Here is a 25,507-nt window from a genome sequence, read left to right as displayed (position 1 = left end):
ACTAGAATCAGTGACACCATCTATCTTCGAAAGGTCATGAATCACTAAAACGTATCTACAATCCTTCCAGAGTTTAGTGTTTAATCAAACGCATTCTAGGAAGTGTAGAAGGAAACTCTTTTGAATTTCGAGTATTTTTATGTAAGGTTTAACGGGAAGGTCGATACTTGTTTCGTTAGTTAATAAATTCATCAGAAAGCTAAACAAATAACAATGAACAATAACATTCCAAATAATTATAAAAACTTCCTAATTTTAATGGTTATGAAAAAATATTGTCCTTACTTGTTTTTGCATAATAAACGGTTTGGCAAATAGATCTGAAGTAGGAAAATGCCAAAGTCTACCAACAGGCGTAGCAGCTACAAAATAATCGATTCTTCTTATTTCTAAAAACCTAAGGTTGATGATGTTGTTGTTCAAAACCCATGAGAAACGCCGTGGGTACTCAGCAACGTCAAAGCTGTATTTTACCATGTATTGGTTCATTGAGACTTTTTACAAACGGTTGTTTAAATCCTCTACCCCTGTTTCACCCTTTATTGTGGAAAGCTATCATCTTTCTAATATTTATAGTAATATTTAGGAACTTTTGATTTATGCGATAGGAAAATAATGGCAAATTTGCAACTTTTAGTATATGTTTCGAAATTCCCTAATGATTTTCTTCCAGTTGTCTTTTCTTGTTTTCCACAGAATCAGCTTGCACATCATTTTGATGAGCAATTTTCATCACTTAGAATCAAAACACATTTGATTAATGGAATCGTATTTGGTCCGTTGCGATTTCTAGTTATTTTTTTATGGACATTTTGTCAAATAAGGACAAATTACGAAAAAACTTCGTGAAAAACTTAATGAATTTAGGACTGTCACCAATCGATAATGACACTATCACCAATCTGAGACGACACTATCTCTCAAAATAAATTTAGAAAGAAAATCGAAGAATAATTTAAATCGCAATAACGATCATAAAACGATAAAATTAATAATTATACTAATATTGATGTTGAAGTAATTTGTAATAATAATATTTGTAAAACAACTATAAATTCTTTACATCCCGTATTTTAATATTTTCTTGATTTAATGTGGTACCTTTAACTCAGAAGATGCTCTTGCAAGGAACTTTGGACAGTCGTTTTGTAAACTATAATGAACAGATCTTCTCTTCAAGTGACTAACATTTTAAAGGGAAACACGGGATATATTCTAAGACTTTATTATCCGTATAACGGGATAGATCAATACATAATTAATGCTAAAATATGTTCAACGTCACTGACAAAAGTCTAACTTAAAGGAAATACAAGCAAGGAGGACCATCTTTTTGCTATGCAAGAAGTAACAACAATTATTACATGGTTTGAGTACAAAAAGAAGCATATATGTCCATTCCAGGAAGCTCAGGGGTAAGGGTCAGCCTATTTCCCTAAAAATGCCTAAGCTGCTTATATGACGAACCGACTGCCAAAAGTAGTATATAAAGAAATGGGTAGAATCCACTATCAATTAATTTAGTATAGTAAGATCTGACTAAATTAATGATGGAGAGCCCCAGCCCTCCCCAGAAAACTAAAACATGTCGCTTGCGAAATGGATATTAAATTTGAACTTTTCCACGAAAACAGCTTGTATTTTAAACTCTTTTGAGACAAAATGTATTTGCAGAATCTACATGTCTACTATCTGAGATCGTTCCGGGAATTAATAAATTAGAAACAAATACTTGAATTTGTTTTCTTTGAATGACATATATTTGATTCGAAGGAATAATAAACAAGGAAGGCGGACTTTTTGTCATGAAAGACATCGTAGCAAAAGTATTTGAACAATTTTTGTTTAAAAATTTATATTACCTTTCAAAATTCACTTAGAAATAAATGTATATTGTTCAATCATTGTCTATGTTTTTTTATACTTCTTCTATCTGGGATCGACACAGATGGAACTCCCAACCAGTGGCGTCAATTGGGGGAGAGGGAAGAGAGCTAAACAACTAGGTTTAACAAAATACCTTTGGGGGGGGGGTATTTTCATTGAATTATATCCTTTTTGTAATTTTGTTGTTTTTTTTTAATACAAATTTTATCTCCTAGATATTGAAAAATACACACACAAATCCCTAAATTTTCTGAATTGTTGCATTTGCTCCTAGTAATATAACTCATTCTTATTTCTTACAATATATAAATTGTAAAAAGAAAGATTTTTTGTGAATAAACCTTATCCGTTGAGATATTTGTTTTTTTTAATTGCATATTTTGGTGATAAATTGATTATGTCAGTCACGTATATTAGCTATTAGAATCAGCCAGAATGGTGGATTTGATCATACTATATGGCACTTCTAATTGTTATTTTGAAAGCAATTGCTAACCGTTCCTGAGTGTAGTTAATAATTTATCGGAGGATTGCGAGTATATCTGTCAAATATACTTAGTAAATAAGAAAAAAAATTCATCGCTGGTGTCTGATCAAAAGAAATAACTAAAATGACAAAAAATTGAATATTTTAGTATACTTGATAAGGAGCGTCAGATGATAGAACTTTTTCAGCGACACAAGATGGATTAAAGATGGCCATCTTATCAGTGTGAAAATTCTATGACTTGAATGATTCAAATTAAAAATTATTTTTCCGGCTTACAAAGAATGATCTTAATGTCGTGATGTTAAACATCAAAATATCTTCCTTCTCCTATAACGAAGATTCCATCGGCATTAGAAGTGTCAATACTTTCACCTGGAATTGTAAAGTTCGGTAGAGATCCGTTGAGTTTTGATCTTCTTTGATTTTCGATGGTGCCACGAAGCATTTTTCTTCTCTACAAAAAAACATATATATTAAAACAAAATGTTCTCATTGACCACTTGAAGAAATTTAGATATCTTTTTGACGCCTTAGACCCGAGTTTGTTTTGAAAATCATTGAGCAATTTTTTGCAATTCTTGATTTAGTCATTAATTACGTTTTGAACAGATTTGTATTACAATGGGGACAGAATATGAAATAAAAATTCACCCACTAAAATAAAAATAAGAGCAGTAATATTTCCACTTTCTGTCTATAATTTCGATGTCTATAATTTTAAACAAATTAATGTCGATGTCAGTAATTTTAAACAAAAATGTTGTTGTATTTGGGTGGAACTGAACAGTAAGAAAAAGGAAAAGCAAAGACAGCTGAAGGCTTGGAAATAAATCATGGAGTACATCAGGCGTCGGAAACCTTTTTGGAAAAGTGTCATTGGTATTAGGGTGAATTAATTTGTGGGGTATGTGATTCAATCTTTTCATGTATTGAAAAGAATCTAAAGATAAGCCAATTAATTTTGTGCATAAAATAGCTGATATAGCTATTTTTACCTGTCAATGGGAACAAAGCTCAGTTCTAAATCTAATTCTTTCAGCAAAGAATGAAAACTATAAGGTGGTTGAATAGAGGCAAACTGAAAACTAACGTGAAATGTAAAGCTTTTAACATTAATCAATTTTCTGGACAGCATGAGCAAGACGGCAATCATCAGTAGATTAAAATGAAAATATGCTCAAGGTCTAAACAAGACAAAAGTCGAGATACATAATAAAGTATCTGGCACACTCACTTTTATTGTCAGAGTAAACGCTATCACCCGGTCGCTAATGCACAAGACTTTAAAGCGATGCACAGCAGTAGGCTATTGAACAAATATCTTGGTTAGGTGTTTGTTAAAACGATTGTTACGTTAAATAGACGGAGTTATAACATCTAAGAAGATATTTAGGCTGAATTCTCGCAGACACGATGTTTTCAAAACGGAAAAAGTCTTGTTCTTCAAATTTTATCTTATTCAAAATAGAATTACTTTATTTCATAAATAGTATTATAGTTCCACATATGATAGGGGGTTAAGTGCAATGTAATAGAGGTAGTATCCCTGCAGGCCACATCCAATATGATCAAGGGTCGCATGAGGCTCGTAGGCCGTGAGTTGCCCAAGCCTGGCTTACATGACTTACAGCAGACTAATGAAACCAGATTGGTCGGATTTTGTGTTACAAGGTGATTTATGGTCCTTATTCCTTCAGCACTGGACTCAAGGGAATTGTAACGAGCAACTACTACCTGGCTAGTCTTTCGAAATCTGTAAAAGAAAAGTATCGACATGCAGCTGTAATTAATTCAGAACTTTTCCCAAATGGTATTTGGAACAGACCTTTACCATATTCTTCCACTTGTCAAAAGCATGTCTTGTCAGCTCTATTTGTCGTTGCTGTCTTGAGTAGTGTCGCTTGAAAAGAATTTCAATGCCAATCAAGGCAACGCCTCCTAAAAATAAAGAAAGAGAAAAAAGTGACAAATAAATAATTTGAAGCCATTCTAGTTGCAAAGCTTTTAAAGAAAATGATAATTGTTCAAGTATTTATTTGTCTGATGCAATAGCCTTAGGCCGGATCAACTCTTAACATGGTGCTGCGGGTTCAATTTGCTATGGGGCAAGAGGGGGAGGGAGGTAGCTGACCCTTCCAGACCCCAGTTTGTACCCCCTCCCCAGATCAAAGTTTACCCCTCCACCCGCTAAAAATTTAGTTTCTAAACAACCCCTGGTTTGTTGCAAACATCATCTAATTCTGGATTCCATGCAATAACCAACTGGATGCACTAAGAGGCATTTGGCCCCTACATTTTCCCTTCTTCAAGTCAAATCTTTAGCAGAAATGTAAGCATGTTGCTCATTATTTGAGTATCATGCGAAAGTTATCAGTCAGTTATACTAAAGGTACAAAGTGCCTTTAATAGAGCCTCGTTTGTCTTCTCCCCGCAATTTTTTTTGTAGAATGGAAGGAATCATGAAGGAATCTGAAGAGGAATCATGCAAAATGTTTCAATCCAAGATGATTGGAAGGATAACATGGGCCTGTGATCCCTTCGTCATCCTGCAACCCTCCTACCGCCTGCTCCTCAGGAGACATGCAACCAAGTTGCACCTTGTTTGATCTGGATCTACTCAAACATTGTAAAGTAGCACAACTGGGGAACCAAAGGCCCAGAGACCTTAAATAGCCTTTTGCGTCTGCTGCCGAAAACTTTCTAGTTGAAAGGTAGGCATTCTGCAGTGTTTCTTAACCAAAATCCTACAAAACTATCTTTGTATGGCTGGAAACATCAAATGGTCCATTGCCTCCTTCCCCCTACACTCCCTCCCTCAGCCCCTTCCCATTTTTAGAAGAAAGGCAGGCATGTTGCATCTTTTTGAAGCATAATCATTCAATACTTTTAAATTTGCATTGGTGAATACATAAATTCAGTGTTCGGCCTGTCTAACACTTTCGTTCATCTCCCCACCAAGTTCTAGAAATCAGAAATCATTCATTATAAGACTGCTTTCATAGTCGTAGGTAAAAATCACAAACTAAATGTCGCTGTCTTTTACATACCTAGTCCTAAGGCATTTTTTATAGGCACTGGTAAAAAACGGCACGCATGAATTGTTAAATCGGTTAGTGCGATCTCTAAGAGTTTCAATCTTTAAAGACTCTAGAGCAGACTTATAATCCACAAATTTTTCTCCAATGATGATTTTAACTGCTCTTTTTTTGGACTCCTTCCACATCATCAGTTAGATATTCAATATTATGAATATGAGGCCCCCAAATCGGAAATAGATATTCTAATATGGGACGTATGCATGTTAGATATGCCGTCTTGAGCTGATTTACTGGGAAACCAAAGCGGCGCATTGAAATCAAAAACGTAGTGAACAGTTGCCTCTCTGGACTAGCTTTTAAAAATGAGCCCTAAATGAGCTATCGGCGCTGAAATTAACTCCCGGAAATTGACTGTAGCTGACGATACAAGCAGCAACGAGGGAGTTGGGCAAACAAGATCTTGTTTCAGGGGATTATATCTTACGATTTTGGTTTTGCATTCGTTGATCTGCAAACTATTTGTACTAAATTCTCCTTCGAATTCTGTTAAAAGATCAGGGCTGACTTAGGGCATCTACTGTGAACTTAAGAAATACAGATAGTTCGCCTACGTATTTAAATCGGTCATCCATGTTGTCCATAACATGATGAATTACCGGAAGGAAAGGTAGAGTGGCCAATTTGGTGCCTTGAGGGGCTCGACAAGAAATCTCTCCCCAGCCAGAGTCGAGACTACCGGGAAAGAGGCCGTATACTCGCTGGTACAGGGAACGTTGGAAATCAATAACAAGCAGCAAGATATGCATACGTGCGCCCATTCTTTCAAGATTCGTAGCTGCAACGAAGTGCTTTATCAAACCAAATGCTCTTAAGTAATCAACGAGTAGCAAATCAAGGAAAGCGTCTCCAGATTCGAGCCATTGTACAATCAGGTGATAAAGTCTAACTAAATACACTGTACTACTACACCCTTATAAACAACGATATTGATAAGGGCCAAGTGAATCTGCGACTTGAGACACAAGTTCACGGTAAATAAAGGACTCAGTGACTTTGGCAAGGTTCAGCGTTATTGAAATGGGTCTTAACTGATCACAGCTTTTTGGATGCTTCACCTTTGGAACGTCACGTATATAAGCTTGTTTCCAAGGCTGGGGGAACGCCTGATAATTGAAGTACTGATTAATGACCGAAGCTAGAGGTTTCGCAAGAAATATGGCACATTCACGCAAAATTCTCACTGGTGACTCGCCAGGATAGGAAGCACAGTTATTTCGCAGTCTTGTTCTTCAAATTTTATCTTATTCAAAATAGAATTACTTTATTTCATAAATAGTATTATAGTTATTTCGCAACGAAAATACAGTCCAACACCACCGCTTCTACGGCTTCGGCCTCTGCCACGGTGGGTGTTAAAAAACAAGTGTAGCCTTTGATATGTTCGGTATCGTTTGTGATATCCCAACACTCAGTCATGATTGTTATTGCTAAACATGATTCTCGTAAGAAAACTTCTAGTTCGTCCATCTTGTTAGTCAAGGAGCGGACGTTGGTCATGAAAACAGAAGGAAGTTGCATTTTGCCAGACAGGAGCTCAGGACATTAAACAGGAGGAGTTTTGCTAGAATCAGCAGAAACAGTCTCATCAGTATAAATGGTATAAGAGTTGGTGGATTCTATAGTGCGTCTGAGAGTTTATTTTTTACGAGTAACCGTAGTCTAACTTTCTGTTTAGTCTTCAATCTTGTGGACAGATTGAACATACACTAGGATAAAATTCTACTTATTCCTTCTGCCTCCAAACTTGCCTTTGCGTGTGCGTCTGAAGTTAGTTTCTGGCAACGTCACAAAATTACCATATGATGGCCTTTAGGAGTCCGAATTGTCGTAGAGTGACGAATGTAGATGGCGCCAGTACATGTCGAAGTGAATAAAGTTCGTAAATTGTCGGTTTTTCGATTATGACTGGCATGAATACTGCGCTAAACAAAGTCAAAAGGGTCAAGTCTTTCATTATTAAAATGCCAAGGCAAGAAACTAGGAACACTAGCACTAGCAAGCTAAACCAGGCATGGGTGCAAAGTAGCTATTCAACGCCAGCTACTGTATCTGAAAAACTTTTCGCAGATAAATAAATATGCTGCACCGTGTTTGAAGTTCAATATGTATCATTGGAAGCCCATCCAACATCACCAGCTTCCGACCACCAATTTTGCAATAGAAAAGTTGGCAAACTTTTCTTTTCACTGATGTGAGTGAAATTTGTGGGGTAAACCCTTTGAATGAATAGAACACACAGAATGAAGAATTTCAAAGGCTTACTTCCATTCTCTAAAATCCACATCAATATTCAGACCCAGTTGAAACTTTTCGAGCCAAGAAATCTGAGCTAAGGGGACAGAGAAACTGAATTTTCACCCACCTTCCATACTAAAGCGCCTAAATTTACTTGAAATCCGGTAGGTACCTGCTTATAACCCTATGAAACTACTAGTAAGGAAATTTTTACAGTTGATCATTATAATTCAGGCGTTAAGTCTTATTGTTTTAGAATATCACCTCTATCATTGACAGGGACATAAAAAAAGGATCATAAAGCTTATTTAATTTTAGGGGCGAAGAGTTACAAAACTGCACTAGTTGGTACGGGCACGTAAGTATGATTTTTTTTCGAGAGAGGGGGTAAGAAATTGCTCGTGATAACTTGAATTAGAAATGACAAAATATAGGTAAAATTTAGGATTCTGAGCAAGGTCCGGAGGTCATCCCCCCCCCCTGTGTACATGCTTGAGTCATTGTACTTTTAGTTCGTTCCTGGTACATTTTAAGAAAAAAATTTCGTAATTATTAGTAAAATGTTTATGTGGTAATCACTTGGTAATAGATAGAGCTTAATTGTTGTCACCATAAAATACGTAGGAAATAAATAATGAGGTTTAGTTATAAGGCAAAGTAACGTAGTCTTATCTTGCAATTGCAGTATTTTTTAAAGTAACCAAAAAGATTTGGGAGGTTTGGGGTAAAGTAAAGGTTGCTGTAATACTTCACGTTGAGCAAGCTGCGTGAATCTAGTTTTTCTTAATCTTAGGAGTGCATGATATATAGCTTAAGAACTGTAAGTTAGACGTAAGAGGAAATAAAATGGTAATTTGTGAATGATACGTTGTTATGCTGCTAGAATTCAGCTCATAATCTGGACCTCAGGACTAGATTTTGATAAATAAACTCAGTGACAGTACGTTTCATGGATTCTTCTGTATTTAAATAATAGGAAAAAAATGTGAAAATTCATGCATTATACTGAAGCTCAGTGTATTTTTCTTTTAAGTATATTCACTGTTTGTATTCATGGTGCTGGATCAAATTGTTTTCTACAACACTTCATCAAGTGTAATTGAAACGTCTATGGAAAGAGGTTGTTATGGTAAATTTTTCTTTTAAGTATTTTCACTGTTTGTATTCATGGTGCTGGATCAAATTGTTTTCTACAACACTTCATCAAGTGTAATTGAAACGTCTATGGAAAGAGGTTGTTATGGTAAATTTTTCTTTTAAGTATTTTCACTGTTTGTATTCATGGTGCTGGATCAAATTGTTTTCTACAACACTTCATCAAGTGTAATTGAAACGTCTATGGAAAGAGGTTGTTATGGGAAATTTTTCTTTTAAGTATATTCACTGTTTGTATTCATGGTGCTGGATCAAATTGTTTTCTACAACACTTCATCAAGTGTAATTGAAACGTCTATGGAAAGAGGTTGTTATGGTAAATTTTTCTTTTAAGTATTTTCACTGTTTGTATTCATGGTGCTGGATCAAATCGTTTTCTACAACACTTCATCAAGTGTAATTGAAACGTCTATGGAAAGAGGTTGTTATGGTAAATTTTTCTTTTAAGTATATTCACTGTTTGTATTCATGGTGCTGGATCAAATTGTTTTCTACAACACTTCATCAAGTGTAATTGAAACGTCTATGGAAAGAGGTTGTTATGGTAAATTTTTCTTTTAAGTATTTTCACTGTTTGTATTCATGGTGCTGGATCAAATTGTTTTCTACAACACTTCATCAAGTGTAATTGAAACGTCTATGGAAAGAGGTTGTTATGGTAAATTTTTCTTTTAAGTATATTCACTGTTTGTATTCATGGTGCTGGATCAAATTGTTTTCTACAACACTTCATCAAGTGTAATTGAAACGTCTATGGAAAGAGGTTGTTATGGTAAATTTTTCTTTTAAGTATTTTCACTGTTTGTATTCATGGTGCTGGATCAAATTGTTTTCTACAACACTTCATCAAGTGTAATTGAAACGTCTATGGAAAGAGGTTGTTATGGTAAATTTTTCTTTTAAGTATATTCACTGTTTGTATTCATGGTGCTGGATCAAATTGTTTTCTACAACACTTCATCAAGTGTAATTGAAACGTCTATGGAAAGAGGTTGTTATGGTAAATTTTTCTTTTAAGTATTTTCACTGTTTGTATTCATGGTGCTGGATCAAATTGTTTTCTACAACACTTCATCAAGTGTAATTGAAACGTCTATGGAAAGAGGTTGTTATGGTAAATTTTTCTTTTAAGTATTTTCACTGTTTGTATTCATGGTGCTGGATCAAATTGTTTTCTACAACACTTCATCAAGTGTAATTGAAACGTCTATGGAAAGAGGTTGTTATGGTAAATTTTTCTTTTAAGTATATTCACTGTTTGTATTCATGGTGCTGGATCAAATTGTTTTCTACAACACTTCATCAAGTGTAATTGAAACGTCTATGGAAAGAGGTTGTTATGGTAAATTTTTCTTTTAAGTATTTTCACTCTTTGTATTCATGGTGCTGGATCAAATTGTTTTCTACAACACTTCATCAAGTGTAATTGAAACGTCTATGGAAAGAGGTTGTTATGGTAAATTTTTCTTTTAAGTATTTTCACTGTTTGTATTCATGGTGCTGGATCAAATTGTTTTCTACAACACTTCATCAAGTGTAATTGAAACGTCTATGGAAAGAGGTTGTTATGGTAAATTTTTCTTTTAAGTATATTCACTGTTTGTATTCATGGTGCTGGATCAAATTGTTTTCTACAACACTTCATGAAGTGTAATTGAAACGTCTATGGAAAGAGGTTGTTATGGTAAATTTTTCTTTTAAGTATATTCAATGTTTGTATTCATGGTGCTGGATCAAATTGTTTTCTACAACACTTCATCAAGTGTAATTGAAACGTCTATGGAAAGAGGTTTTTATGATAACTTTTTAAGTTGATATCCTTATATCTTATTACGACAATTCAAGATCTTTCCTGTCCAGATTGTTCTGCATAACACAATCCCATGTGTAATAGGTGAACAGCTTAATTTTCGAGCCAAACTGTAGCCAGACGTGTCGATAGAATATGATTTTGCACAACTACAACGTCAATTACGTACCCTGTTCGCGGTTTGGCGATTTTGGCCATATTCGTTATTCAACCGCAATTTTATGATGGTCAATTAGAGTTAAGACTGATTTTCTGAAATTTGGAAAGATTAAAGCTTGCATCAGCAGTTTTCCAATATATGTTCTAAATATGAGGTCAAATTAACATCAAGGCTCAAATAATACTACCTTTTGGAGTTAGTCGAGTCCAAACATATGCACAATAAAGATATAGCTGAACTCAAAAGCTAAATTCATCCAAAGCTCAAGTTAAATTGGTTCGAACTTAGTAACGGCTGGAAAAGCAAAATGTTCTTTAGAAAAACCTGATTGGTTAACATTTTGAAATCGCATAGAGCTTTGGCATTAGTTGATTTTGACATTTAAAGGAACTATAAAACCTGACTGCTACCATTAGGTTGTACTGGGTATTGGAATAAGTCAGGTCTGTGAATGATCTAAATGCCTTATAAATCAACCTTCATAGACGAAATTAGTGGGAAAAGAATATTGCTGACGCAAGCTCTTAAAAACGAGTTCTCTCCATTTAAATTATCCGCTTCTGTAAAGCAGAACTGACAAAGATCATTCCCAAATATTAGTTTTCTATCGACAGGTATATAGTATGGCTCACGCATAAATCAATGAGGGAGCATTTTTTAGTGATTGCAACACAAAAGGCAAGGAGAAGAGTTACCAACTATCCCAGCAGCAACAAGAATGAACACTCCTGCCATGTTCTTCAAGCCTAATCTTGCTGGCTCACTGCCTGGCTTTTCGCATTCCGAATTAAAAAGAGCACTGACAATCCATTTTCGATCCAGCTCCAATAGTGTTCCATCTAGAGAGGAAAATACTATTTTAAAACACACTGGATACATTTTGGAATATTTATAAGATTTTATGTACACACATATACATATTTAAATCATTCGATTAACAAATCGTTTCACAGTTCAAGTGTCTTAAAAGAAGTAAATATACATCTTTTTCTAATAATTTATCTGATTATCGTTTGGTAAGTTTGCTGTTCACAGACTATTCAGTTTAGGTGGTCTTCATTTGATTTAATTAAAATTCATAATTGAAAATTTAACCATTAAGGACAATAAGTAAAATAATGTTATCATCGTTCTTAAATAAAAAATAAAAGAAAAGGTTTTTTTAACTGAAAGTAAGGAGCGACATTAAAACTTAAAACGAACAGAAATTACTTCGTATATGAAAGGGGCTGCTTCCTCATCAACGCCCCGCTCTTTACGCTAAAGTTTGACTCTTTCTCTCAACTCTTCTTTTTAAAACAGTAAAATACATTAGCGTAAAGAGCGGGGCGTTGATGAGGAAGCAGCCCCTTTCATATACGAAGTAATTTCTGTTCGTTTTAAGTTTTAATGTCGCTCCTTACTCTCAGTTAAAAAAGGTTTTTTTTTTATTTAATCTCTGAACGTTTTTGAATCAATGTATGTTTTGATTTTGGCTCTCCGCAGAGAAATAATTAAAACGAAATTTGCATATTTATTTTTTTGGCTAAATGGATTTCTCATAGTTTTGATCGAATCATTTTGAGAAAAAAAGGAGCGGGTGATGAAGCCTAGTTGCCCTCCGATTTTTTGGTTACTTAAAAAGGCAACTAGAACTTTTATTTTTTTACGAATGTTTTTATTAGCAAAATATATACGTAACTTATAAATAAGCTTACGTAACGAGCGTATATGAGGGGTTTCAACCCTCGTCGATACCTCGCTCTTTACACTAAAGCTTAAATTGTGTCCCAATTCATTAAGAATGACCCCTGAATCACAAAAGCCGTTGAATAGACAGTTAAAATTACTAGAAATACTTTAGCGTAAAGAGCGAGGTATTAGGAGGAGGTGAGCCCCTCATATGCGTAATAATTTCTGTTCGTTTTAAGTTTTAATGCTGCTCCTTACTTCCAGTTGAAAAAATCTTTTTCATATTTATTTTTTCAGTATGATTTTTTTAAATACTGCTAGAAAATCCTGCGCTCCCTCAATGGAAATTTTTCCCCCATGACAAATTCCTCGATGGAAAGTAACTTTAAAGAAAGATGGGTGGAACATTTTGAGAATGTGCTAAACCGAGATACAGTTGCAGGAAAAGATATAGATGAAAATGAAAAAGTTTGTGATACCTTGGATGTGAAGGAAGATTTGTTTAGTGAGGAAGAATTAGCGACAGTACTAGAAGGATTAAAAAATAATAAGGCCCCAGGTGCTGATAGTATGATTAATGAGTTCCTTAAATATGGTGGCTCTGAGGTTAGGAATAAGCTACTGAAGATTATGAACATGATTTTTGAAAAAGGGGAAGTACCCAATGATTTTAGGAAAACCTTAATTAAACCACTGTATAAGAAAGGTGACAAGAGTGAATGTTGGAATTATCGAGGCATTAGTCTGGTCTCTGTAGGTAGCAAATTACTGAGTAATATGATACTTTTTAGACTGAGACATGCTGTAGACAAAGTTTTAAGGGAAGAACAATGCGGTTTTAGAAAAGGTAGAGGATGTGTCGACCATGTTTTCACTCTTAGGTTAATAATTGAGAAGTCCCTTCGTTGTCAAACACCTTTGGTCCTTAGTTTTATCGATTATGAGCAAGCTTTCGATTCTGTTGATAGAACAGCGTTAACAAAGGTCTTATCGTTATATGGTATACCAGAAAAATACATTAAAGTGATTTGCGCTATGTACGAGAATAATACTGCTGCGGTTAAGGTAGGAAATGAGGTTAGCAACTGGTTTTGTATTAAATCAGGAGTTAAGCAGGGTTGTGTTCTATCCCCCTTTATATGGATCATTTTGATGGACTTCGTCTTAAGGAGCACAGGAAAGGCAATTGGAGACCATGGAATCAAATGGGGAGGAAGAACGCTCCTGGACTTAGATTAAGCTGATGATTTAAGCATATTAGATGAAAGTGTGAGCAAAATGAATGAATTTTTAGAGGTTTTACGAGTTCAGGGTGCTAAAATAGGCTTGAAAATTAATGTTAAGAAGACTAAGTCACTAAGGTTAGGAATAAGTGAAGATGAACAGGTGACCTTAGGTAACGAAAAGATTGATCAGGTTGGGAGCTTCAGTTACCTTGGTAGTATTATTAGTAAAGATGGTGGGAGCAGTGAAGATGTTAAAAGTAGAATAGCTAAAGCTCAGGGTGTTTTTTCACAGTTAAAAAAAGTTTGGAAGAATAGAAAGATAAGCCTACAAACCAAGATTAGGATATTGGAAGCTACAGTGATGACAGTGGTCAAATATGGCTCTGAAGCATGGACACTCCGAAAAGCAGATGAAAATTTACTAGATGTTTTCCAGAGAAATTGCCTACGGATTGTTCTGGGTACCCGGCTGACTGACCGTATTTCAAACAGTAGGTTGTACGAAAAGTGTGGTTCAATCCCGCTTTCTGGGGCTATAATGAAAGAAAGGTTGAGATGGCTAGGCCACGTTCTACGGATGAAGGATTACAGATTACCGAAGATTGTCCTTTTTGGCCAACCGTCTGGGGCTACACGGAAAGCAGGTCGTCCTTGTCTGGGTTGGGAGGATGTCATAAATAAGGATTTAAAGGAAATGGGAACTTCTTGGGAGGGTGTAAAGAGGGAGGCTTTAAATAGATTAGGTTGGAGGAGGAGCGTGCGTAGCTGTGTTGGCCTCAGGCGGCTTGGTGCTGCAGTGAGTTATTAGTAGTAGTAGTAGTAGTATATGTAAGCACTGGTCAAAGCTTGTAACTTGTAGCCCCTCCCACGGGGACTGTGGGGGAGTAAGTCGTCCTCAAAGACATAGTTATAAGGTTTTTCGACTACGCTGAATAAAATGGCAATCTCAGAATTTTGATACGTTGACTTTGGAAAAATAATTAGCGTGGGAGGGGGTCTAGGGGCCTTCCAATTTTTTCGGTCACTCAAAAAGGACACTAGAACTTTTCATTTCCCTTAGAATGAGCCCTCTTGCAACATTCTAGGACCACTGGATCGATACGATCACCCCTGGGAAAAAAACAACAAAAAACAAACAAATAAATAAACACGCATCCGTGATCTGCCTTCTGGCAAAAAATACAAAATTCCACATTTTTGTAGATAGGAGCTTGAAACTTCTACAACAGGGTTCTCTGACACGCCGAATCTGATGGTATGATTTTCGTTAAGATTCTATGACTTTTAGGGGGAGTTTCCCCCTATTTTCTAAAAGAATGCAAATTTTCTCAGGCTCGTAACTTTTGATGGGTAAGACTAAACTTGATTTAAAATCAGTATTAAAATGCAATTCGTTTGATGTAGCTACTGGCGTAAAATTCCATTTTTTAGAGTTTTGGTTACTATTGAGCTGGGTCGCTCCTTACTACAGTTCGTTACCACGAACTGTTTGATATGGGTTATTTTATTTCTTAATATGGGACGTGATTGTCTCTTACTACATGGTTAACTTCCGCTGCAACCTGTACAACCTTGATTACAAACAGAAAAAAGCCTACAGCTTTTTCTTCTCTGGAATAGTAAGAGAAGACGAACCTTAAAGAATCAGGCTGCTAACTAAGTCTCATATATCAAATGGTTTGTTCTCCAAATGATCGTCTTTTAATACAATGCCATGGAAAATTTTGACACATTTGTCCAGTTAAAGTCTAAATAAAACTTCTATTAATAATTCCTTTACTACCAAAATTTATTATTAACTATATCGATCCTTTACGTAACTATCGGCTACAGTTTTAATTTGAGTCTTTGTAGTTAAAATACAATAGGCAAGAGTTCCTTCTTTAATATAATTTTAAATTTTTAGGTATTTTTCTAGTTTGAATTAAAAAATAAAATTGTTGCTCGGGCATCATAAATATTTCTGTATTTTACATCATAACTTTAGCGATTCTGAACTGAAAACTAAAATAAATTCAAAAAACAAATTTTTTTTCTACGGAAATAGAGCACAGCGTAAAAGAGATCCGAACTTTAGGAGTTAAGCAAAAAAAAAGTTTGGTTGCAGGAGAAAAGCATATGTTAATAACATTTTCAAACAGTTCGTGGAGTGACCCGGCTCCATAGTAACCAAAACTCTAAAAAATGGAATTTTGATACCAAAAGTTACATCAAAAGAATCGCATTTTAATGCTGATTTTAAATATATAAGTTTCATCAAGATCAGTTATACCCATCAAAAGTTATGAGCCTGAGAAAATTTACCTCATTTTAGAAAATAGGGGGAAACATCCCCTAAAAGTCATACAATCTTAACGAAAATCACACCATCAGATTCCGCGTACCAGAGAACCTATTTTGTAGAAGTTTCAAGCTCCTATCTACAAAAATGCGGAATTTCGCATTTTTTTCTAGAAGACAGAACACGGATACGTATTGATTTATTTATTTTTCTTTTCTTTTTTTTTGTTTTTTTCCCAGGGGTGATCGTATCGACTGAGTGGTCCTAGAATGTCGAGAGAAGGCTCATTCTAATGGAAATTAGAAGTTCTAGTGCCCTTTTTCAGTGACCAAAAAATTGGCGGGTACCTAGGCCCCCTCCCACGCTCATTTTTCCCCAAAAGTTATCGGATCAAAATTCTGAGATAGCCATTCTATTCACCATAGTCGAAAAACCTAATAAATATGTCTTTAGGGACGACTTCCTCTCCCAAAGTTCCCGTGGGAGGGGCTGCAAGTTACAACTTTGACCCGTGTTTACATATAGTAATGGTTACTGGGAAGTGTATAGACGTTTTCAGGGGGATTTTTTGGTTTAAGGGGGAGAGTTGAGGGGGGGGGGGTTACGTGGGAGATTATTTCCATGGGGAAACTTCTCATGGGGAAAGAGAATTTCAATAAAGAATTTCAACGGACCGAGTCCGTTGATTTTTGAATTAATAAAAAGGGAATAGTTGTGGCAAAATTTTCTAGCCTTATTTGAAAAAACAATGAAAAAATAAATATGAAAAGTTTTTTTCTACTGAAAGTAAGGAGCAGCATTAAAACTTAAAACGAACAAACATTATTACGCATATGAGGGGTTTACCTCCTCGTTATGCCTCAATCTTTACGCTAAAGTATTTTTAGTAATTTCAACTATTTATTCTACGGCCTTTGTGCTTCAGAGGTCATTCTTGAGGAATTGGGACAAAATTTAAGCTTTAGTGTAAAGAGCGAGGTATCGATGAGAGTTGAAACCCCTCATATACGCAATAAAAACATACGAATATAGAAGTTCGCTACGTAAGTTAATTCGTAAGCTACGTACATTTTTTACCAATGAAAACGTTTGTAAAAAATTAAAAGTTCTAGTTGCTTTTCTAAGTAATTAAAAAATTGGAGGGCAACTAGGCCTCCTCCCTCGCTCCTTTTTTCTCAAAATCTTCCGATTAATTGCAATCAATTAATATGCAAATTTGGTTTTAATTATTTATGTGCGGAGAGCCAAGATCAAAACATGCATTAATTCAAAAACGTCCAGAAATTAAATAAAAAAAATTGTTTTTTTTTTTAACTGGAAGTAAGGAGCGACATTAAAACTTAGAACGAACATAAATTACCCCGTGTATGAAAGGGGCTGTTCCCTTCTCAACACCTCGCTCTTTACGCTAAAGTTTTACTCTCTCTCGCAATTCTACTTTATTAAAACATTTTTACTTTATTAAAAAACATTAGCGTAAAGAGCGTGGCGTTGAGAAGGGAACAGCCCCTTTCATACACGGAGTAATTTCTGTTCGTTTTAAGTTTTAATGTCGCTCCTTACTTTCAGTTTAAAAAAAACTATTTTTTTTTATTTAATCTAATACAGAGCTATAGAGAAATGCGGTTTTTCGTAAGAGGAGAATAATTTTTTTAATTATATTTGTTAATTGTGAAAGGTTTTTAAATGTATCAATTTCCTTTCAAATGAACCACCAAGGAGCTCTCTTTGGTTTTCTAGTGGTTTCTTGGTATGGAACGTGGTTTTCTCTTACTAGGCTGCTAGCTACCGCTGCAACCCTGATTAGCTATACCGATAATTTATATAAAAATTCAGATATCTTTTAACCATGATACAGACAAAACTTATATAATCCACATTTATACTTAACTATATCGTTCTTCTACTTAAAAAAACTTATGGTTACTTTTAGAGTTCTTTCTTCACTATAAATATCAAAATCACTCTTTAAAGCAAACAAATTTATTTTATGGGCTAAAGTTCGTTCGTTACTGACCCATAGCTTCTAAAAGAAGAGTCACATCAAAATAAAGAGTACATTATTCGAACCCTCTTGTCCTAAACACCTATATAGGAAACTTATTGTCCCTTGGCCTGAACAACGAGGGAAATATATTAGGCTTGAAAATCAAGAAAAGCGGCTGCAACCCCGATATCCTGCATGTAGGACATCTCTTTCTCTTTCTTTTTCTCCTCAGATAGCTTGGCAGTGATAGCTGGATCGCTCAGATGGCTTTGCTCAGATAGCTTGATACTAAGAAATATAATAACCTGAAACTCCTAAAAATAGAGTCACATCAAAAAACGAAGAACAATATTAGAACTGCCTTGTCCAATACCCCTATATAGGATTCAATATTCAGTTATCATAGGCTTTACCATTCGTTCATTACTTTAATTATATGTAACTTATACTTCATAAGTCTCTGATGGTACAATTGAAAGCATTCTCACTTGTCACGTGGAAAACCAGGGTTCGATTCCCTGTAAGGGAGAACTTTTAATGTATTGAATTTAAAGCATATCTTTTAAATTTGAAAAAGCCACAGGGTTCAGTTGTCTCGAGTTCGTTTTTTACTATAATAATCCGGTTCTGTTGATGCATCTATTGGCATCAAAATTATGTTTTTAGAGTTTCGGTTACTATTGAGCCGGGTCACCTCTTACTTACAGTTCGTTACCACGAACTGTTTGACCCTGTATCGTTTTAAAACTCGACATTTCTTTAGAGCTGCTGCTTTCTCATGCTGCTTATATCTGTTTTTGGCTCTCAATATGAGAACGTCCATTAATCAAGCTTGTACGTAAAAATGCAGTTTTTTAAATAAAAAAGTTTTTTAATTTAATTAAGTTTTTTCTTTAATTAAAACACGCAATAAAACTCTATTGTCATCAAAATTCTGTTTTTTAGAGTTTAGGTTGCTATTAAGTCGAGTCGTCTCTTACTAAGAGTTCGTTAACACGATTTCAGATTTCTTTACGTTAAGCTTCCGACTTCTGACGTTACGACTTGATTTCTTATATTATCCTGTCGAAAAATAAATTTGTATAAATATTGAATTCACTTCTCGCGTCACATATGGTTATTACAATATACGACTATGACGTCATTCATGAAGCTTGTTCATAAATCGTAAAACGTGATTCTATTTTTAAAAATATTTGTTTTTTAATTACAAGTAGCACTAGACGTTACAATTTCCTTTCAAATGAGCCATTAAAAAACTCTATGATTTTCCGGTGCCCACCTAGCTGAGGAGAAACAAAAACGAAAAAAATATGCCATCGATGCAAGCAACCTTTCGCGTTTTTCAAGCCAATGGGTTTTCTTCGTTATTCAACTCAACGAGCTGTAATTTTCTTACATAAGATATTCTGACAAGGCGGTTCTAACAGTATACTTCGTTTTTGATCTGATTCTATCTTTCAGAGTTAAGGGCTACTTTATACTTTATTATGGGGCGTGATTGTCTCTTACAAGATTGCTAGCTGCCGCTGCAACCCGGATATCTTTTAATATAACACATTAAATCTCGTGTTTAGTAGTTAGAATCTAACAGAAACAAACTCATTTTAAAATTTTAGCTATTTTCATCATATTATGTCAAATATTCAGTTTTTTCCAAGACTGTCAAAGGCCGTTTAGTTCTTTCTGAGTCTGTTCAAGACAAATGTAGCTTCAATACAAACAAGAGTTGGATAATGCCGCTTTCCCTAACTCAGTTTTCTAGTTTGAATAAAAATTTAAAATTATTGCTCAGACACCATAAATAGATTTGCAATTTACATAATAACTTTAGCGATTCTGGACTGAAAACTGAAGTAAAAAAAATAATTTTTTTCTTATGGAAATACAGCAAAACATCATAGTATTGCATTTACTTATATGCCATACTAGCTGTTGTTTATGCCATACTAGCTGTTGGGGAGGGGGGGGGGGGGGCGCTTCGCAACCGGTCGTCATTTATATTCCCTGTGTCCCGGTCGTCATTTGTGTCCCGGTGTCCCAGTCTGTAATTTCTCTTTCAGTGTCCCGGTCGTCCTTTATATTCCCTGTGTCCCGGTGTCCCGGTCTGTAATTTCTCTTCGGACATTCCCTGTGTCCCGGTCGTCATTTATATATCCCCCCTGTGCCCCCGGCGTCCCCGTTGTAGTTGTGTCCCTGTGTCCCGGTCGTCATTTATATTCCGTGTCCCGGTCGTGATTTGTGTCCCGGTGTCCCAGTCTGTAATTTCTCTTTGAGTGTCCCGGTCGTCATTTATATTCCCTGTGTCCCGGTCGTCATTTATATATCCCTCCTGTGCCCCCGGCGTCCCCGTTGTAGTTGTGTCCCTGTGTCCCGGTCGTCATTTATATTCCCTGTGTCCCGGTCGTGATTTGTGTCCCGGTGTCCCAGTCTGTAATTTCTCTTTGAGTGTCCCGATCGTCATTTATATTCCCTGTGTCCCGGTTTCCCGGTCGTCATTTGTGTCGCGGTGTCCCGATCTGTAATTTCATCAGATGACAAACATGACGTCAGTCGACAAACAACTTCATGACGACATACAGCTCAATCCTAACAATGACGTCAGTCGACAAACATGACCTCAGTCGACACACAAACATGACGTCAGTCGACAGACACACAAACAAACAACTTATTTTTATATATATAGATATAGTTACAACCTAAGATTGTGACGTAATTTATCAATTTTGAACATGAAAGTACAGTTTTATGTAATAAAATTGATTCTATTTAAAAAAAGATTTTTGTTAATCACAAATAGTGTTTAAATACATAAATTTCCTTTAAAATGAGCCATTAAACTGCTCTCTATGATATTACAGGGCTCTGCTAGCTGCGGGAAAAAAGCGAAAAAAGATGCCGTCGATACAGAATATCGTAGTTGAAGCAACTTTGCCTATTTTTCAAGCCAATGGGTTTCTGTGTCATTCAAACAAAGAAGCTGTAAGTTTCCTACATAAGAGTTTTGGGCAAGGTGGTTCTAATAGTATACTTAGTATTCCGATCAGGTTCTATTTTAGGAGTTATTGGCTACTGTGTTTCTTAGTATTGGACATGATCGTCTCTTACAAGGTTGCTAGTTAGCGCTGCAACCCATATCAGCCATCTCTATTATCCCCATTTATGATTAACTAGACTAGACATAGTCCCAAATTATCAAGAACTTTATCGACCTTTATGTAGATAACAATTCGGAACTGAAAATTGAAATTAAAAAAATTAATTTTGTATGGAAAAACACAGTAAATTATGCGTCGGGTAGTTAGAGCCTAACGAAATTAAAATCAATTTTAAAATTTTATGACATACTTTAGCAGTTCGGTTCCAGGAGGCAAGCACATGTTTATAACATTTTCTACCATAGAGCAATTGAAAACTGCAGTTTTTCATAAAAAAGTTATTTTTTTTTTAAATTAATACCTTTCATTCATTCAAATGAGTCATTAAAAAACTGTCTATGATTTTCTTGCGCCAAACTAGTTGAAGAGAAAAAAAAAACAGAAAAAAAATTCTGTCGATGCAGAATGTCGGAGCTCAAGCCACTTTTCTTGCTTTTCAAGCCGACATATTTTCTTTGTTGTTCAAGCCAAGAGACTGCAAGTTTCCTATATTGGACTTTCGAACAAGGTGGTTCTAATATCGTGCTTCGTCTTTTTTCTGACTCTATTTTAAGGAGTTAAGGGTTGTTTTATCTTTTACTATGGGACGTGATTGTCTCTTAGCAGGCTGCTAGCTACCACTGCAGCCCAGATACTCCCTGGAAAATATCAATCTCATTAAATTCACTTATTATAAACTGAATCCATACAAATTTTGTACTAGTTGCGTCAGGCAACCTCTATTATGGAACACAATGGGAGGAGGCGAATTTTTCTCTTAAGGTCTTTGGAAAGACCTCTTCTGTCACTTCTTAGGAAGGGGAATATTGAAAACTAGATATTGCAAAAAAAACAAATATTTGGCTAAATCGTAGTTTATTGTCAATGGTCAAATCCACCTTAGAAAAATCTTCCAGCAGTTTGAAAGTGTGCAGTTAAAATAATACTTCACTTAAATTAATCTCTTATAAAATATACTTAGATTAATTTCAAGAAATTAAATCAAAATATTAAATAGGTAATTAAATAAATAAATTAAAAATAAAATAAAATCAATAAATACAACATAATCAAATGATAAAACATGCATAAAATAACCTTCTGAAAAATCAAGTAATGCTTCATTCACGGAATCTGTCCATCTTGATTTCTTTTGGAGTCCAACAACGTACCCTGATCTTCCAAGGGAATGTGAAGAAACGACCAAGTCACAGTCTTTTGCACTTTCTACCTCGAGTTGGGTACTATCCCATAGAAATGCAGAAATACGTCTAGAATAAAAGTAAATCAGGAAAATAACGTGGAATAGCATATGAAAAGCTATATACTAAAGGAGAGTCTAGTTCCAAATCTCTTTTGGAATACCCGCCTTGATTGGATAACATCATCCTGTGCAAGAAAGCTGGGGATAACCCTTCGCTACAAAAACTCTCTAAACCTCAGCTTGATCACTCCACTTTAAATGTCTTTCATCAGGCCTATTGCCGAGAATGGATGCCTGCTTTATGCTGTTGCTCCAAAAGAGTTGCTAGCACTACTCCAAAAATTCAAAACAGGTTTAATAGGCCAGGTTTAGTTATTCCCCACAACTCTCTCCAGTCGCTTAGTGAGTGGTTTAATGGAGTATTGATGACTGTTTTCCACAAGTAATTAATTCCAACTCCTTCTCTAGAGATTTCTCGTATTGTGCTTCCAATTGTCCAAAAAAAAGACAGACACGAAGGCATATAGCCCGATCCAATTCACTGGAGGCTGACAAAACGAGAACAGAGTACTTGATGAACATCTTCATCCAACTTTGTGCTTCATTCTGGAAAGATGTTCCTGAGGAGTTATCCCATTAAGTTTTTTCTGTTGACTCCTTCAGAAGAAAATCCAATAGTTATATAAAAACCTTGATCAAAGACAAGCGGTAAATCAGATATTTCAGTGTACCTGACGCCACAAATTTAAAAACAAGAGCCAAGAGCTGATATGGTACTTGTGACGAGGTCGGAACCTAAAATTAGACTGAGTACTAGAGTTATCGGTGGTGTTTAGGCTGGTACGTATGTTTTTGGATCGCAAAATGTACGTGGAGGGATACCTATGACATCGCAAAAGTTGTCCGTCAGTACGCACTACAACTCTCGAAGGAAACGAGATATTTTGATAAAAATTGGTGTGAGGATTTTCTGGATCAAAAGTAAGGTCGAGTTCGTAGATGGGTTTTGTAGCGTACATTTAGAGGTGGGGGGGGGGTTTAAATTACTAGACAAACAAAAAATTTTTAGACAGCTAATGTGGTATTCGTTCTATCCGAATCAAAAATGGGGCATCTAAGACACGAGATCTTTCTATATATCAAGTTTCTTTAAGATTCAATCACCCATTTGTAAGATAAATATGCCTGAATTTTCACAATTTCCTCTCCTTTCAGCCCCACAGATGGTCGAATCGGGTAAATGACTGTTCTCAAGTAGATTTGTGCAAGTCCCTGACGCACCTGACAATTTTCATTGCCCTAGCACGTCAAGAAGCACCAAACTCGCCAAAGCACAAGAAATCCCTGCAACTCCCCCAAAGAGGCCAGATCCAGTCCGGTTATGTCAATCACGTACCTAGAGCTTGTGTTTATTCTCGAGCTCACCAAACCACTAGAAATCCCCTAACTCCCCCAAAGAGATCGGACCCGGTCCGGTTATACCAATCACATATCTAGAACTTGAGCGTATTCTTCCCATCTAGTTTCATCCTGATCTCTCTACTCTAAGCGTTTTCCAAGATTTCCGGTTTCCAAGATTCATTCACCCCTTCACCCCCCAATATCCTCGGACCCGATCAGATTGAAAATGGAGCGTCTTAGACATGATATCTTTCTGTTAATCAAGTTTCATTAAGATCCAATAATCAATTCGTAATATGAACAAACCTCAATTTTCACGATTTCCCCTCCGCGCAGCCCCCTCTTACATGGTTTGACCGGGGAATTGAATGTTATCAAGTCAGTTTGTGCAGGTCCCTTACACGCGAATCAATTTTCATCATCCTAGCACGTCTAAAAGCACCGAACTCGCCAAAGTACTGGAACCCTCCCACCCCCAACTCACCAGATTCGTAAGTAAAAAAAACTCATTTTTTCAAATTTATGCGAATTAACCGTCCCTCTACTCCCCCCCCCCGATGGTCAAATCAGGAAAGCGCCTATTTCTAATTTAATCTGTCTGATCCCTGATACGCCTGCCAACTTTCATATCGATGTCTTCACTCTAAGCCAAGATTTTCAGTTTCCCCCTCCAACTCACCCCAATGTCACCGGATCCGGTCGAAATTTAAATTGAGAGCTCTTAGACATAAGATTCTTCTAAATATCAAATTTTATTAAGATCTGATCACTCGTTCGTAAGTTAAAGATACCTCATTTTTCGAATTTTTCCGAATTACCCATCCCTCCACTCCCCCTCCCTAGATGGTCAAAGCGGGGAAGCAAATTTTTCTAATTTAATATTGTCCACTCCCTGATACGCCTGCCAGCTATCATCGCCCCAGCGTATTTGGAAGTGCCCGAACTAGCAAAACGGGACCGACCGACCGACCGACGGACAGAAATTGCGATCGCTATATGGCACTTCGCCGAGGGGCAAGTGCCATCATAAAAAGAAAAAAATTACAGCTTGACAAAAAGAATGCTCACATATAGTGGAGTATCTAAAAGAAAAAAGTCACCATTTTTATAAGAGATTTCAATCCTAGTATCTTAATATTAGCCTAGTGGATACTAGCCATAAATAACATTACCAACACTGACTAAATATGAAACATAAATGGTTCTTTTAAAATCAAACAGCACAACAAATAAGTAAGAAATGAGCACTCACTAAACTCACCAGACTCTCATGCTAATTCACCTTTAATGGTAATGAACCATAAGTGAGGAGTAACCTTTGTCAGTAGAAAGCGAAACTCAAAAATCCGAGTTTAAATGACATTCATCAAAAGATTATATTTATTACGCTGAAATTCATTAAGTTAAAAAGCAATCCCTGGAAATTTATTAGCATAAAAAAACTTGCATAAACTCGAAAAACTGAGGAGACACTCCTTCACTTTTACTTGAAGGAAAATTGGTATATGTATGAGATTGCCTTACCTACCTAGCTACTCTCCTAGCTCGTGAACTTAAATATGAAAGTTTACCGGTCCAGCTCTTGAGAGACGAACTGTCTTTACTTTCTCAAAACCATAAATGTTATCAAACAGTTCGTGGTAACAAACTTCTAGTTTGTACCCTACTGTAGAGGTTTCAAGCTCCTATCTGCAAAAATGGGCAGTTTTAAATTTTTTGCCAGAAGAATGATCACGAATGCGTATTTATTTGGGTTTTTTTC

The 25,507-nt window shown here is 35.8% G+C and overlaps 1 protein-coding gene across 1 annotated transcript; it reads right to left on the bottom strand.

Moving 5' to 3' along the window:
• Positions 1-1,091: 1,091 nt before the first annotated feature.
• Positions 1,092-23,363, bottom strand: LOC136024680 (glutamate [NMDA] receptor subunit 1-like). The gene is made up of 5 exons (XM_065700125.1): positions 23,227-23,363; positions 22,239-22,411; positions 11,531-11,674; positions 4,209-4,315; positions 1,092-2,831 (listed from the first exon to the last, which is right to left on the bottom strand). Exons 1-5 carry the CDS (start codon positions 23,361-23,363, stop codon positions 2,679-2,681), a joined length of 714 nt encoding a protein of 237 aa, XP_065556197.1. The 3' UTR covers positions 1,092-2,678.
• Between the last annotated feature and the right edge of the window lie 2,144 nt (positions 23,364-25,507).

Source organism: Artemia franciscana, chromosome 1 (genome assembly GCF_032884065.1).
Source record: "Artemia franciscana chromosome 1, ASM3288406v1, whole genome shotgun sequence".
Lineage (NCBI taxonomy): Eukaryota > Metazoa > Arthropoda > Branchiopoda > Anostraca > Artemiidae > Artemia > Artemia franciscana.
This window is presented reverse-complemented; position numbering and strand designations above follow the sequence as displayed.